The 14054-nt window shown below is 40.9% G+C and overlaps 1 protein-coding gene across 22 annotated transcripts in view; it reads left to right on the top strand.

Annotated features, from left to right (window-relative positions):
• CCDC88A (coiled-coil domain containing 88A) overlaps positions 1–14054 on the top strand; it is a 63853-nt gene that overhangs the window by 32888 nt on the left and 16911 nt on the right. For 19 of the 22 annotated variants that reach the window (XR_010359644.1, XM_064415547.1, XM_064415548.1 and 16 more), the window contains 9 exons: positions 913–1050; positions 3105–4175; positions 4651–4778; positions 7601–7742; positions 8316–8492; positions 8993–9154; positions 11908–12185; positions 12974–13117; positions 13660–13846. Coding sequence is in view for 21 of the 22 variants with exons in the window: in XM_064415547.1 (XP_064271617.1) it covers positions 913–1050; positions 3105–4175; positions 4651–4778; positions 7601–7742; positions 8316–8492; positions 8993–9154; positions 11908–12185; positions 12974–13117; positions 13660–13846 (2427 nt within the window). In the remaining variant the exon portion in view is untranslated. The remainder of the gene's footprint in view (positions 1–912; positions 1051–3104; positions 4176–4650; positions 4779–7600; positions 7743–8315; positions 8493–8992; positions 9155–11907; positions 12186–12973; positions 13118–13659; positions 13847–14054) is intronic. The other 3 variants (XM_064415551.1, XM_064415555.1, XM_064415564.1) reach the window with 1 other exon arrangement.

Genomic DNA, 14054 nt, shown 5'->3' with positions numbered 1-14054 from the left:
CAGGTTTAACTGTGCTGAGCTACAGTGCTTTGCTCCTCAAATTATGTGTATCAAATAGAATAATTTAGTCAGTGGTATTTATAGAGAATAAAAATAAAAAATAAAATAAAAGAAGCTGGGGCTAATTACAGTGGAGTGAAAATGTCTAAAGTTCCTGAAATAGCTGTGACTTCAGCAGCTATTTCAGGTGAAGGACGATTCTTAGAGTGGCTAAGAGATAATTAAAAAAAGAAAATTAAAGAAATCCCTACTGAATTCCATGCTTCCATAAGTATTCTGATTCCTAAAAAGTTGGTGTTTTTTGGAGCAGCCTCTGTGCTGTGCCCAAAAGAAAGCTGGGAGGTACAAAAGAAAGGAATGGGTGTAAGAAACACAGAAACATCATTCAGGTCAACTTGTTACCACGTAAATGTGGCAGACAAGTCATGCTTGGGTATTTTAAATTTTAAATAGCTTTGCTCTCTGCAAGTTGGAAACACTTGACAAAACAAACTCATATATTGAATTCCCAAGGAATCATCTTAATTATCTCTTGAAATAGTTAAGTAAGATCAAACAGCATTCAACCTTCCTGAGTTAAAAGGGTCTTGGAGGAGCAGTATAAATCTCACTGAAATGGAATTTTAAGAGAAAAAAAAGATGCTTGAGGAAATATCCAGAGCCTGAGAAAATCTGACCTTTTTTTTTTTTTTTACACTAAAGTACTTTATAGATACAGTGTTCTGAGCCAGGGAGAAAATTCTGGCAGGAGTAAATGTATTCCCAGAAGAAATTAATGTTTCAATTAAAGATTAGAAAATTCTGTTTAATTCTTTCCCTTAAGCTTCTTTATTCATTTCTATAAGGGTGCCTTCAACCCAGCTAAGACTGTCATTTTTAAGTACATTTTAAAACTTTTGTTTCTCTTCCCAGCTTGAAGAGCTGGAGAATGAAATTAGCCAAGAGAAACAAAGTCTTCAGAACAGTCAAAATCAGAGTAAAGATTTGCTGAAAGAAAAAGCCCAGCTTGAAAAGACACTTGAAGCACTTCGAGAGAACTCCGAGCGACAAGTGAGTAGCAGAACCAAAAGTTTTAATGCTGCTTTGTGCTCTGCTGGTCTCCTTTTGTAGCATTTTACAGCCATAAAGGGGTTGTAAATGTAGTGGATTTGCCAGAAGGAGGTTCCTGCAGGAAAACAGCTTTGCTGGGAGCTGCAGGCAGTGAGAGACGTGACTCATTCCTGCCTGGGGCTTTCCTGGTGCGTTCAGAGCACTCCCACGGCTTCGTGGGCATCTGCTGGAGCTGCTTGGAGGGTGTAGCTCAGCCAGGAGGGAAAATTGGGGACTTTGGAGGGAGGCCAGGCATCTCCCAGAGGAGGAGAGCAGGTCCCAGGCAGCTGGCAGTGTGTGGAGTAACGTTGGAGTAATGTGAGAGCACTGATGGGAATTCCAGCAGCCTCGGGTGCAGCTCCATCATTCTGCCCTGCCCTGGATGGGTTCCTGCTGTGACCACCTGGATTTATTTGTGGCTGCCAAAAACTGGCATCTGAATCCTTGTAAAAGATGTGCCTGATGGACACTGGCACCTTCGAGGTGTCTGCAGAGCAGCCAGCAGGAAGAAGAGTTCTGGAATTCCCAGATTTAGGAATTGAGTCCTTCAGAATTAGAACTGCCATTAGTTTTTATAAATTCTATTTATACCTCCAGAGGACATGGCCATTTAGTTTAATTTAAAGTACAGTATTCTGAAATGCAGAATATTAGATTTCAAAAAATGCTGAATATTTTTAAAGGCCATTCATCAGTAAATGGAATTCCAGAAGGAAGAAAGAAGGGAGCTGAAAAAAAAAAGCTTGGCATGGAAGGTTTGCTTTCATTTAAAGACACATATCTTGTTTTAGGACTGATATTTCAGTGGGCCTATTTCTGCTTAAAAATAATGTATTTAGGGACTGATGGGGTAACAGCATCTTTCATATCTCTTCCAAAATGCTGTGTTGACACTTACTGGAGTTGACTCTAGGAGGGTCATTTGATCTAATCCAGAATCCTGGAGGCATTTGTCAGGATTTTTTTTAGAATTGGGATTCTAGAAGCAGAATTCATGGACAGTAATTCAGTGCCATGCCAGGTGCTCCAGAGCTGTGTTTTTAGGCACCTGTTAAGGAGTTTCTGGTGAATATTGCAGAGCAGTGTGTCATTGCTGGGAGCAGAGCTGTGGATCTGTAATTAATTGTTCCATTCACATTTCACTGTGGAAGAACAGCCTGTAATTTTCTCCGTCTGTTTTTCATTGCAAGCAGCACTTTTGCTTTTCTCCCAAACAATTTATTGTTGAAACATCCCTTACACTGGGTTATTAGTGTACATTTAAATATTGATCCAAACAGTTTTGCTGGATGTTGCTGTCTGGTGTTACATACCCAAATAATTCCAAATGATTTGGAGCAAACTAAAGAGTCAAGAAATACTAAAAATTAAGGTGTCAGTTCTGCCTTTATCCTTGAGGTAGATCTGGGAAAATGTTTCCTAGGAAAATAATTCCACTATGATTTACTTTCTCTGAAGCTGGTTTGAAACAGAAAATCCAAAGGCTCTTTTTAACGCAAGAAATCAGTGAAACTTTGGTGTGTTTCTTCTCAAATTGTTGTTGAAGGTGGTCAGGATTCCCTCATCTCCCACCCATCACCTCTACTTTTTCCAAATGAAATAAAGAGATTTTTGTGGCTCCCACACCTCCCTCCATCTCAGGTTTGGTTTAGAACTTGCTGCAATCCTGTTCCTCGTGGACACAGCTCTGGAAATCACAGAGTGTAAGAAAAAACAATCGAAACATGGGTAAACACAAATGAAAATTCACTTTGCTAGGAAGTAGGTAAAGCTTTCTTTTGATTTGTGCTTTATTAGTTTTGGATTTGTGTTTATCTATTAATATTCAAAAGGAAGAGATTTGAAGATTCACTTTGTTGTCAAACTTGAAATAATGTTTGTAATGCTTCACATTAGCAGAGTAAGAGATTTTCTTTAACTTAAAAGGTGAATATGATATGAGTATCTTTCAGTTTATGTATGAAAGCAATTAATGTTGGCACGTTATCACTTTACCATTTTTCTACCCAAATTAGATAAAGCTCTTAGAACAAGAAAATGAACACTTGAATCAAACTGTGGCTTCTCTGAGGCAGCGCTCACAAATCAGTGCTGAGGCAAGAATGAAAGAAATCGAGAAGGAAAATAAAATCCTCCATGAGTCTATCAAAGAGACCAGCAGCAAGTTAAATAAGATGGAATTTGAAAAAAAACAAGTCAGGAAAGAACTGGAACACTACAAAGAGAAAGGGGAGAGGGCAGAAGAATTAGAAAACGAGCTGCATCGTCTGGAGAAGGAAAATGAGTTATTACAGAAGAAAATCACCAACCTAAAAATCACTTGTGAGAAGATCGAGGCCTTAGAACAAGAGAACTCTGACCTGGAGACGGAGAACAGAAAGCTGAAAAAAACCTTGGACAGCCTGAAAAACCTCACTTTTCAATTAGAATCGTTAGAAAAGGAGAATTCCCAACTCGACGAAGAAAATTTAGAGTTACGGAGGACAATTGAATCCTTGAAGTGTACAAGCATTAAAGTGGCACAGTTACAGTTAGAAAATAAGGAGCTGGAGAGTGAAAAGGAGCAGCTCAAAAAAAGCCTTGAACTGATGAAAGCCTCTTTTAAGAAGACTGAACGCTTGGAAGTCAGTTACCAAGGCCTGGACACAGAAAACCAAAGGCTACAGAAAGCCCTGGAAAACAGCAATAAGAAGATTCAGCAATTAGAGAGCGAATTACAAGATTTAGAGACTGAAAATCAGACCCTGCAAAAGAACTTGGAAGAGTTAAAAATCTCCAGTAAGCGCCTGGAGCAGCTGGAAAAGGAGAATAAGTTGTTAGAACAAGAGACTTCTCAACTGGAAAAGGATAAGAAACAGCTGGAAAAGGAAAATAAAAGGCTTCGACAGCAAGCAGAAATTAAAGATAGTACCTTAGAAGAAAATAATGTCAAAATCAGTAACCTGGAAAGGGAAAATAAATCTCTGTTTAAAGAAATAGTTGTATATAAAGAGTCGTGTCTGCGCCTGAAAGAACTGGAAAAGGAAAACAAGGAACTGGTGAAAAGAGCTACCATTGATAAGAAAACCCTGGTCACTTTGAGAGAGGTAAACACAGAGGAGTTTCCATTCCCATCATAAATGGGAAAAATAAATAAATAAATAAATAAATCTGTTTGTAATGTGCAGAAGTTATATCTGGGTTTCTGATTTGGGGGTTTTACTCTGCATTAATCTGTGTACTGTTAACACATTTATGCATTAGATAATCAAAATTTCTATAGTCAGTCATGGAAATTAAGAATATATTGCTGGAATGTTTCTCCTTAAGTGTCGTTCCAGACCAAATTTAAAGGGAAATTCTAAAGGAAATTTTAAAGGGAAAGGAGGAGAGCACAGGGAAATCATGTTCTGGTTGCAGTGTAATTTGTGGTACAGCTGAAAGCTGGCAGCTGGAAGGAGACTTCAAGCTGAATTATTCCAGTCATGCAGTGATCAAACACCCTTGTCTCAGCACTCCTAGAGCTGAGACTACGTTATTTTATTTCACTGAAAATACTAACTGTAGTTTTTTGTGTGCAAGGACTTGGTGAATGAGAAGTTGAAGACTCAACAGATGAACAATGATCTGGAAAAACTGGCCCACGAGCTTGAGAAAATTGGCTTGAACAAGGAGCGTCTCCTGCACGATGAGCAGAGCAGTGATGACAGGTGACAATGGCAGGGCCTGCATGGCAAAGAGGACAAATGAGGATCTTCTGTATTCATAAAGTGGATTTTGCAGACTGGTTCTGTGCATACTCTTAGGTTTTTAAGGCACACTCATAGACCCAAAAAGGAACTTGATATTTTTGGAAATTAATTAGTTGGTGTGCTTTCACATTCAGCTGACTGTGACAGTGAGTTGCCACTTTTTGTTGCTAAGAGACTCATTGAAGTATGTCAGGAGATACAGTTAATTATAATTAAAATGTTTTATGCTCCAGTCAGCAGCAGCAACAGCAGCAGGAACAGATAATTAGCTCAAAGTAGGTTTTTTTTCCCTTTTTGTCTGCCTGTCTGACACAAATGGTTTTTATCACATAGTGATTACCTTAAAGTGTCTCACTCTTTCCTTGCAACCATTTCCTTCCAAGTCTTCCATCCTAAAGGAAGCTGCATTCCCAGTTCCCCTGGCTGGGAAGGATGCAGTGCTTGGGTGTCTCCAGAACTTGGTGGTGGCTCCATCACTCCTCCACAGCTGCCCCTGGAAAGCAGCTGCCATGACATCTGTCTCCTCTGCTGCATTTTCCTCCTCTGCCTTATCCTGCAGGGATTTAGGGAAGACTGGTGACAGGAGCAAAGCAGACAGTGTGGGCTTCCAGCCAAGCTTTGCTTCTCAGTGCAGTTCTGTTGTCATGATCTGTCACTACAGCTCTGTCCTGAGCATGGAGATTGATCTGGGGCCTTCTGTGTCCAAAGGAACACAAATAACACTTGGGGTTAGAATCCAGCTTCCCTTTCCCAGTGCTCTGTCACAGGGGTGGTGCCAGAGTCCTGTGTTACCCCTCTTGGTTTCTGCTGGTGGCTTTCACCTGCCTTCCTCAAATCCCAGATGAGTTCAGGAAAAGTTCTCAGAACTTGAACTGGTTGGATTTCTTCTGATTTCAGCATTTCTGTGTCACATACAGCACTTGATAAGCATTTGGTGTGTCCTTAGGTAAATATACCCAATAAAAAACCACCAGACCTTGATCCAAGGTGAAGCTTAAGCTTAGATGAAGCCCAAATGGAGCAACATTTAATCAAGTTCTAGGTTAGAAGTGGTTGGGCTCTGCTGCTGGCTTGAGCTTCTTCCCAAGCTCCATGTGGAGCTGGAGGATCATGAAAGGGCAATGTTTGTTTCCAAAGTGAGAGCTAGGATTGGTTTGAAATTTTGCTCAGCCCATAAATATCCTGCTTTTCCATTGTTCTCAACTTGTTAATTCATCCCAAAGATACCTGGATTGCTTTCCTTACATAACAATACATAGGTGAGTCATGGCCAGCTCTTCCATCAGGGCTATGAAGAGCTGGGTTCATTATGTGTAGAATTACTTCTCAGTGTAGTTTTTCATCTGCCTCTGGCATTTTGATGATGGAAATTAAAAATGTACCATTTTCTTCCTCCTGATTGGAAAGAGCTGCTTGTGGTTTTTAAGAAATTATCTTGGTAGCACCTCAGAGTCTTTCTATTGAGGTCTAAACTGGCCACATTTCATGAGGTAACTTTGAAGTGTTTTCCATTTTCTCTTCCCTGCTGTCCTTGGACAAACAGATTTGTGGATTTTGACTCTGAATCAAAAATAACCCAACTTGCAGTTATATTCTAAAATTTGTACCATCTTTCATTGTTCAAAGTGTAAGTGGGTATTGAGGCTCTGCTACTATTGTTCTTCCTCCTCTGTTTTCTATAGAATTGTCATTTTTCAGTAGCAGGAATTGCTTGTAGCCACATGTGTGCTTCAGCTCAAGAAGGTGAAATACTGTATGTTCTACTAGTCACAGGCTGCCTACTATTCCATAAATCCTTGGGAATTAGTTGTCAGATCTGAAAATCTCAGATTCCCCTCGTGCTGTATGATGCTGCTGGACAGCTTTCTGCTTATTAATTCTCTTGCCATTGGTCTTCTGCTCCAGTTCCTGACTGGATCTGATGCCATTGTCCATTCAGGAGTCTGCTGCAGTTTATTCCCTTCACTAACCTGATGGATCCTTCAGCAGCCAGGATTAGAAAGGGGGATATCAGTGGTTGGGTTTATTTTATCCAGCTGTGGGGAGGAGTGGGGTGTTCTCCAGATTCTGAGGCACACACAGGGACTGAACTGCTCAGAAGTGATTAATGAGTGTGGGCTTTGGTTTTTCCCATAAAGGATGTGCAGTTCTAAATCAATGCAGTTTAATCTGGTCACTTCTCTCTCAAATTGACATTGTGGGGGGGGTTTTACAATATCATGAATATGGTTAAAAATGGAAGTTCTGCACATCAAGGGTGGCAGCAGTCTTAAAATACCAGCAGCTGGGCTGAGTGAGCAATTTGCACATTGATGCACCAAACGAGTGTGCACCTGCACAGTCCTGTGCTCCATCTCCTTCCCTGTCCTCCCTTTGGAGCTGGCAGGAAATGGGAACTGATGAAAATCTTGCTCTCCAAATACTTCACATCCTAATTGAGTTCAGGTCCCTGCCGGATTTGCTGGAGTGGAGCCAGAAGGAGTGCAGGCACCACTCACTAACCATGCAGAGAAACCCAGCACCCCCCTGGTGTGCCTGAATGGGTCTTTTTCTGGGTCTAACACCTTTTAAAAGTAAGGAGGAGTCAAAAATGGTTTTGACAACCCTCATCTTGTTATTTTTGACATAGAACTTGCTGTGGATGCTGAGGTGTCTTCAAATTTTTGACCACAGCACTCAGGGGTTTTGAATGTAGCTATGAGTCTTTTCTAGAACATTTTAGAATTTAAATACCTCAAATAATTATTTAAAATACAGACTCTTTTTTTGCTGTTGGCCAGTAGGTACAAGCTTTTGGAGTCCAAATTAGAATCCACACTCAAGAAGTCTCTGGAAATAAAAGAAGAAAAAATTGCTGCTTTGGAGGCTCGTTTGGAAGAATCAACAAATCTAAACCAGCAGCTGCGTCAGGAGCTGAAAACAGTAAGGAAAAGGGCATTTTTCTATAATGTTAAATGAGCTGTTGTTATTTCTGCACTTTTTGGGTAAGACAGCAAAAAATGGGCATCATTCAGGTCATAGAAAGCAGGATAAGGGTGTGTGTGCTTTGAAGACTCTGTTGAAATCACATGAAAAGTTGTTGAACTTATTCATTGGCCATGAAAATGTCAGCTGGATAAATAATCTGGAGTTGATTTGATTTGGGATGTCATTTCCAGTTACATTTTCTGGCCTACCTTGAGCAGCCTGAGTAGATTGGTTAAAAAAGGAAATTCTGTCACCTTGGTTGTAGAGTTTTCATATGAAAGTTGGGGGGTACAGTTAAAAACACTGAAATAAAATATAAAATAGAGGTCTGCTGTTTGTTGGGGTTAAACTGTCCATAAATAACTTATACATTATCTCCCCAAACATGTACAAAAACCAAATTTACAAATGCAGTAACTGCACTTCCTGTTCTTTGAGAAGGGTCGTGGTCAGGTAATAAAGCAATAAATTTGGAAGTACAAAATGAAAAATTCTAAACCTAACCTAAGTTGTCCTAAATAATTGCAGGTGAAGAAGAACTATGAAGCTCTTAAGCAGAGACAAGAAGAGGAAAGGATGGTTCAGAATTCTCCTCCAAGAAGTGGAGAAGGAAATCAGTCTGTCAATAAGTGGGAGAAGGAAAATCAGGAGACTACCAGAGAATTACTGAAAGTTAAAGATAGATTAATCGAGGTGGAGAGGAATGTAAGCTGTGTTTTAAATATGGTTCTGGTGGTAATTATTTGTGGTGAGCTGTTCCAGTAATGCAAATGAGGGTGCTGTTAAGACACTTTAATTTATCACCTTGTTCCCATCCCAAGCACAATCTGAATTAAACACAGTGTGTGTAGCAGCTGGATTCTGCTCTGTGGGATGCCAGAAAGCACTTGACAGGCCTTTTAAAAGGAAATGTGAAAACCTGAATTTGCCCTTTGGCATCCACAGCTCTCTCTCCAATCCCTGTTACATAACCCCTATTTACACCAGTCCTGGAGGTTCCTCTCCTGTTTCTCCATAGGTGCAACATCTCTTACCTGGTTTTCCAGTGGTAAATCCCCCCAAAGTGTGTTTGTTCTGCAGTTTTATCCCACCCTGTCAATCTCTGCGTGGTCCTGCTGCTTTCTGTGGTCTGGAGAACACTTCTGTTTTATCTTGGACTTCTGGAGCAGCTGTGAGCTGAAGGTTTGTGTGGTTTCCACCCCCAGAATGCGACGCTGCAGGCGGAGAAGCAGGCGCTGAAAACGCAGCTCAAGCAGCTCGAGACACAGAACAACAACCTGCAGGCCCAGATCCTGGCCCTGCAGAGACAGACTGTGTCCCTGCAGGAGCAGAACACAACTCTGCAAACTCAGAACGCCAAGCTGCAGGTAATGCTGCCTTAGTTTGCTTTCAAAAATAAAATTAAAGGGTTTTTTTCCCAAGGAAAACTTAAAATACATTGTTATCTTTAGCTTTAAAATTACATTTGGCTTCCTGCAGAGACATGGGAAAGAAGGTGATGTGAAAATAATCTGCACTCAGCAGTCAAAAATTGTTTATTTGCTGATGAATAATGGCATTTTTAGAAATCTGTTTTAATTCTTTGTCCAATGTAAAATCTTGGCTTGATACTTAGAAGTAGAGTAGATTCTCTTGCCCAGCCTTCCAAGATTCCTTGAGATTTTATTGTATTTATAGATCTAAATTAGATCAGGGAAGTAGTGTGTCCAACCATATTCTAATCAATTTTACCTATTTTTATAAATATTAAAAAAAACCAAAAGTAAAGCCATACCTAAGAGGAAAATCACCATACTTAAATACAGAAGATTTTCAAAAAACCAAAAGAAAATGGAAAGCTACGTAAATATGTGAAGACCTGAATTTAGATAATTGAGAGGCAGTAGAAGTAACATGGGAACCATGGAAATTATAAAAATGGTTGTCCCTAGAGTCTTGCAGTTCTTCTGGCCAAAATTCAGATGCTGCCTTTATTGTTTAATAGGGTTATTAAATATGTATCTTTTTTCTTTAAACATTAAATATTCTTGTTAATCATTTTAATGCTTTTGGTGTTCTAAGAATCAAAACTCCTTCAAGAGGGGATGAAAAGCCCACAATGCAGCAGAAGTAGTAAAGAGTGTCAGAAAGGATGGAGGGCTGATGGAAATCAAGATGTCAAGGACTGTTTAAATGGAACAAAAAATTTGCATTTGGTGAATGCTTGGAGTCCCCTCCTGGCTCCTCCTGGAAAGCAGAACATTGTTGTCCCATGGATGCACTTTCTGCTGCCACGTTGAAATGTCACTGGTGCACAGCACTCCAGTAAAACAGGGCATTGGTGCACACCCTGTGCCACCTCTGGTTGTTAAAAACCAGTGGATATGACATGGAAGTATCCCATTTAACCAGTTAAGAGGGGATTGCTGGGATTCAGAGCTCTCTGAGTGCTTTGTAATTCCCTTCACCAAAAAACCCAGGAATATCTCTGCAGTTCCTTTTTTGCCTCGTGCCCAGCTGCACAGCCCTTTCCTCTCTGGCAAGACAGTTCTCCATGAACTGCAAATCCAAGTGGGAGTTGAAATATGTTCAGGAAAATCAAAGTGATGAACTGCTGGCTAAATCTGAAGAGCAGACAGAGCTGCTCTACCTGGACTGTGCCAGAATTGTTCCTCAGCAGCTAATTCTTCCCTTCCTCCTGATACCCCTAAGGAGCAGCCAAGGGAAAGGATGTCTGAGAGGGTAACTGGGAATTCTGACCTAACCAGACTCAGGATTCAGCCTGGGAAGTTTCCCAGCACACCCATGCCATCAGACATGACTTCATTTCCAGTGAAAGATTCAGCTTTCTCATCTGTAACAAAGAACGCTGCAGTTCCAGCAGGAAGGGATTTGTTCCCCGGTAACAGCAGGAACTGGAGTGAGAGATGGAGTTTTTTTTCCTTAATAGATACCCCGAGGGTATTAGAAGGCTCAGTAGTTTGTGGTTTTCATCTCTTGAACAGGAAAGAGAAGGAGGCTGGTACAGGTCAGGTGACAAGCACCAGTTGTTTAAGATAGCAAGGATTTCTGCAGAGGCACAAAGAGTGAAGCTGTTGGTTGATTGGGGCTTTTTTTAACTGTTTAATGTTGAAGGCTTTAGTGTATGAATACACATGAATACTGTTCTGGGACAGTTGTTGGAGAACTGGTGCTGTTCCACAAAAGAGAACTGAACAGAACATGGGTAGCTCCTTCCAGGTGCTGTTATCTCCCTCTCTCTGTTAAATGGATGTTCCTGTTGGAATTTTCATTATGAAGGAATGTGTGGATGCCATGAAGGTTTTATGGTGACAGTACAGAATTTTTTAAAAAATAAATCTCCATGCCAGTGTGAAAGTTCCTTTTATTTTAGTCAAGTTACAGATTTGGTTTTTATTAGGATCACTGGTGATCCATTTCTCCACAGTATCTTGGTGCTAGAGGAAAACAGCCCTGTCAGCAATTTAACATTTTAACAGGTGTTGAAAGGTAAATAATAATTTGATCCATCCCAGTCAATTTAATCACATGCTTCAATGCTTTCTGCTAAAAACTCTGGGAACATTTTGAATTGGAGCTGTCTCCTGGGATGTAAGAAAAGGTTGTCTGTGGCATTCACATTTTTTGAAAAAATCCCTTCGCCCAGGATTTTCTCCTGGGAAGCTGAGACGCCTCAGAGAAAAGGAAAGCAATTCTTCTCTCATTTGCTTCTCCTGTGTTGTGCTCATGTGTGGAATGTGTTTGGAGATTGTTTACCCACAGGTGATTGTTTGGTTGCATCTGCTGTGAGTTGTTTTCACTCATTGGCCAATTATGGCCAAGCTGTGTCGAGACTCTGGAAAGAGTCGTGAGTTTTCATTATTATCTTTTTAGCATTCAGTTAAGTATCCTTTCTGTATTCTTTAGTATAGTATTCTTTAATATAATATAGTATAATAAAGTAATAAATTAGCCACATGAGAGCATGGAGTCAGGTGTATCATTCCTACCTTCATCAGGGCATTCCCTGCAAATACAGTCTTTGTCAGTGGAGCAGCCAGAAGGTCGAGAATGATGAAACCCAAGCAATTTTTAGGTGAGAGATAAAGTAACTGAGTCTGCTGCACGTTTGTGGCTGCAGGTGGAGAACTCCACGCTGAACTCGCAGAGCACGTCCCTGATGAACCAGAACGCGCAGCTGCTGATCCAGCAGTCGGCCCTGGAGAGCGAGAGCGAGGCGGCGCTGAAGGAGCGCGAGGACCTGAAGGGGCTCTACGAGGCCCTGCTCAAGGACCACGAGCGCCTGGAGCAGCTGCACGAGCGCCAGGCCGCCGAGTACGAGTCCCTCATCGCCAAGCACGGCAGCCTCAAGTCTGCTCACAAGAACCTGGAGGTGGAGCACAAGGACTTGGAGGATAGGTGAGCACTCAGGAAAGCCAGTCTGGCGTTCAGTAGAAGTCACTCTCTGTGATGGTACCAGTTGTTGGTTTCTCTGGGTCTGCATTGAAGGCACTGGAGATGGTAGCTCATGTTCAGACTCAGATGTTCATTATTTAATTTCAGTAAAACAGTCTCACTACTGTGAGTTTGGCAGCTTTTCATTAGAAGGCACAAAATGGCTAAGTATGTCTTGTTACAAGGTCTTTTAAGACTAAACTGTCCAATTAAGAACTGACACCTAGATTATTTTCCCTTTTAACCCTATAACTGATCCCAAAGAGCCCCAATGCAGACTTTTCTGCCCAATTACAAAATGCCACCCAAACCCATGAAGAAGGAAGAAGCAGCATGAAGAAGAAACCCAGGACACCTTCTGGACACAGAAACCCTGTGCCCTCCATCTTGCTTCCATCCACAACATAATAAAAATCCCAAAACTTTAATTTCTTAGCAAGTGAAACACCTACACTACTCTCTATAATCTTATTTCACACTTTCATGGATTCTAGTCTATCTTGAAGTCTAGGAAACTTTCTCCATGGATGAGGGTCAAAGTCAGTGCTCCCCTGGGGGTCAGGGCAAACAGAGAAATATTCCTGGTGCCCTGGGCTTCCACAGCTTTCTAATAAAATGATAGAATGAATAAAATCACCATCACTCAATCACTAGATTTATAATAGAAGCCATTTCATCAAAATCCCTTTTTTTTTGTCATTCCACAGAAGGAATTGTCTTTGCAGGTACAATCAATTGTATTGTCTTTGCAGGTACAATCAATTGCTGAAACAGAAAGTGCAGCTGGAAGAACTGGAGAAGGTTCTCAAGACAGAGCAGGACAAAATGCTGCAGCAAAGTGAGAAGCATGAAACTGTGGCAGCAGAATATAAAAAACTTCGGGATGAAAATGAAAGGTAAAGAGAATTCTGGCACCTGCCAGTGCAGCCTAAACAAGTGGTGTGTTCTTCACATTTCTTTGACACCTGACGCTGTTATTCCATATATTCATGATCCCACAAAAATAATCTTTATATCCTGAGGGGACACAGGGGACAAAGGGGCGTGGCAGGGCCCAGAGGAGCAAAGTGAGCCCAGGAATGGATGTGTGTAACTTCCATGATTGCCAAAGGTTGGGCCATTCCTGTTTTGTGTTGGCAGGAAATCCTGGCTGTTTAAGATTCTTTTATTCTGAAAAAGAATCTTTTGTAAGATTCTTTTAATCTTCAAACCAGTTGTGATGTAGAGATGCTGCTTTTTATTTAAATATACAGAGAGCAGTGCTTGGCTCAAAGGCAGAGCATATTCCTAGGAAAATGAGGCTGGGATAATTTACAGTATGTGACAGTAAGGAATTTGTATGTCTATTTTATGGAGTAGTTAGAAATGTCATGTTTCAGAGGGAGTGTGGGTAACAAATTCATTTCCAGCACTCTTTGATGGTGTCTTTGCATCCCAGGCTCACTCACACCTACAGTCAGCTCCTGAGGGAGAATGAAGTGCTACAAACTGACCACAAGAATCTGAAAACATTATTGAACAATTCCAAACTGGAGCAAACACGGTTGGAAGCTGACTTTTCCAAACTCAAGGAACAGTACCAGCAACTGGATATTACCTCAACAAAGCTAAATAATCAGTGTGAGGTATGTGGGAATGCTGCTGCCTGTAATGGCTGGAATCACTGGAACATTTTTATAACTGTATTTATAGGTTCATAAAATCATATGAAGTGCTGGAGTATCAGTCATTTATAGATAATGAAGTGGATCCAAAGACTAATTAATTTGCCTGCTGTACAGGCAATGCACAATCTCAGGCTCATATTAGGGAAACTGGTTTAAATTATTTAGA

The sequence above is a fragment of the Passer domesticus genome, chromosome 3 (assembly GCF_036417665.1).
Source record: "Passer domesticus isolate bPasDom1 chromosome 3, bPasDom1.hap1, whole genome shotgun sequence".
In the NCBI taxonomy this organism is placed as follows: domain Eukaryota; kingdom Metazoa; phylum Chordata; class Aves; order Passeriformes; family Passeridae; genus Passer; species Passer domesticus.
This window is presented reverse-complemented; position numbering and strand designations above follow the sequence as displayed.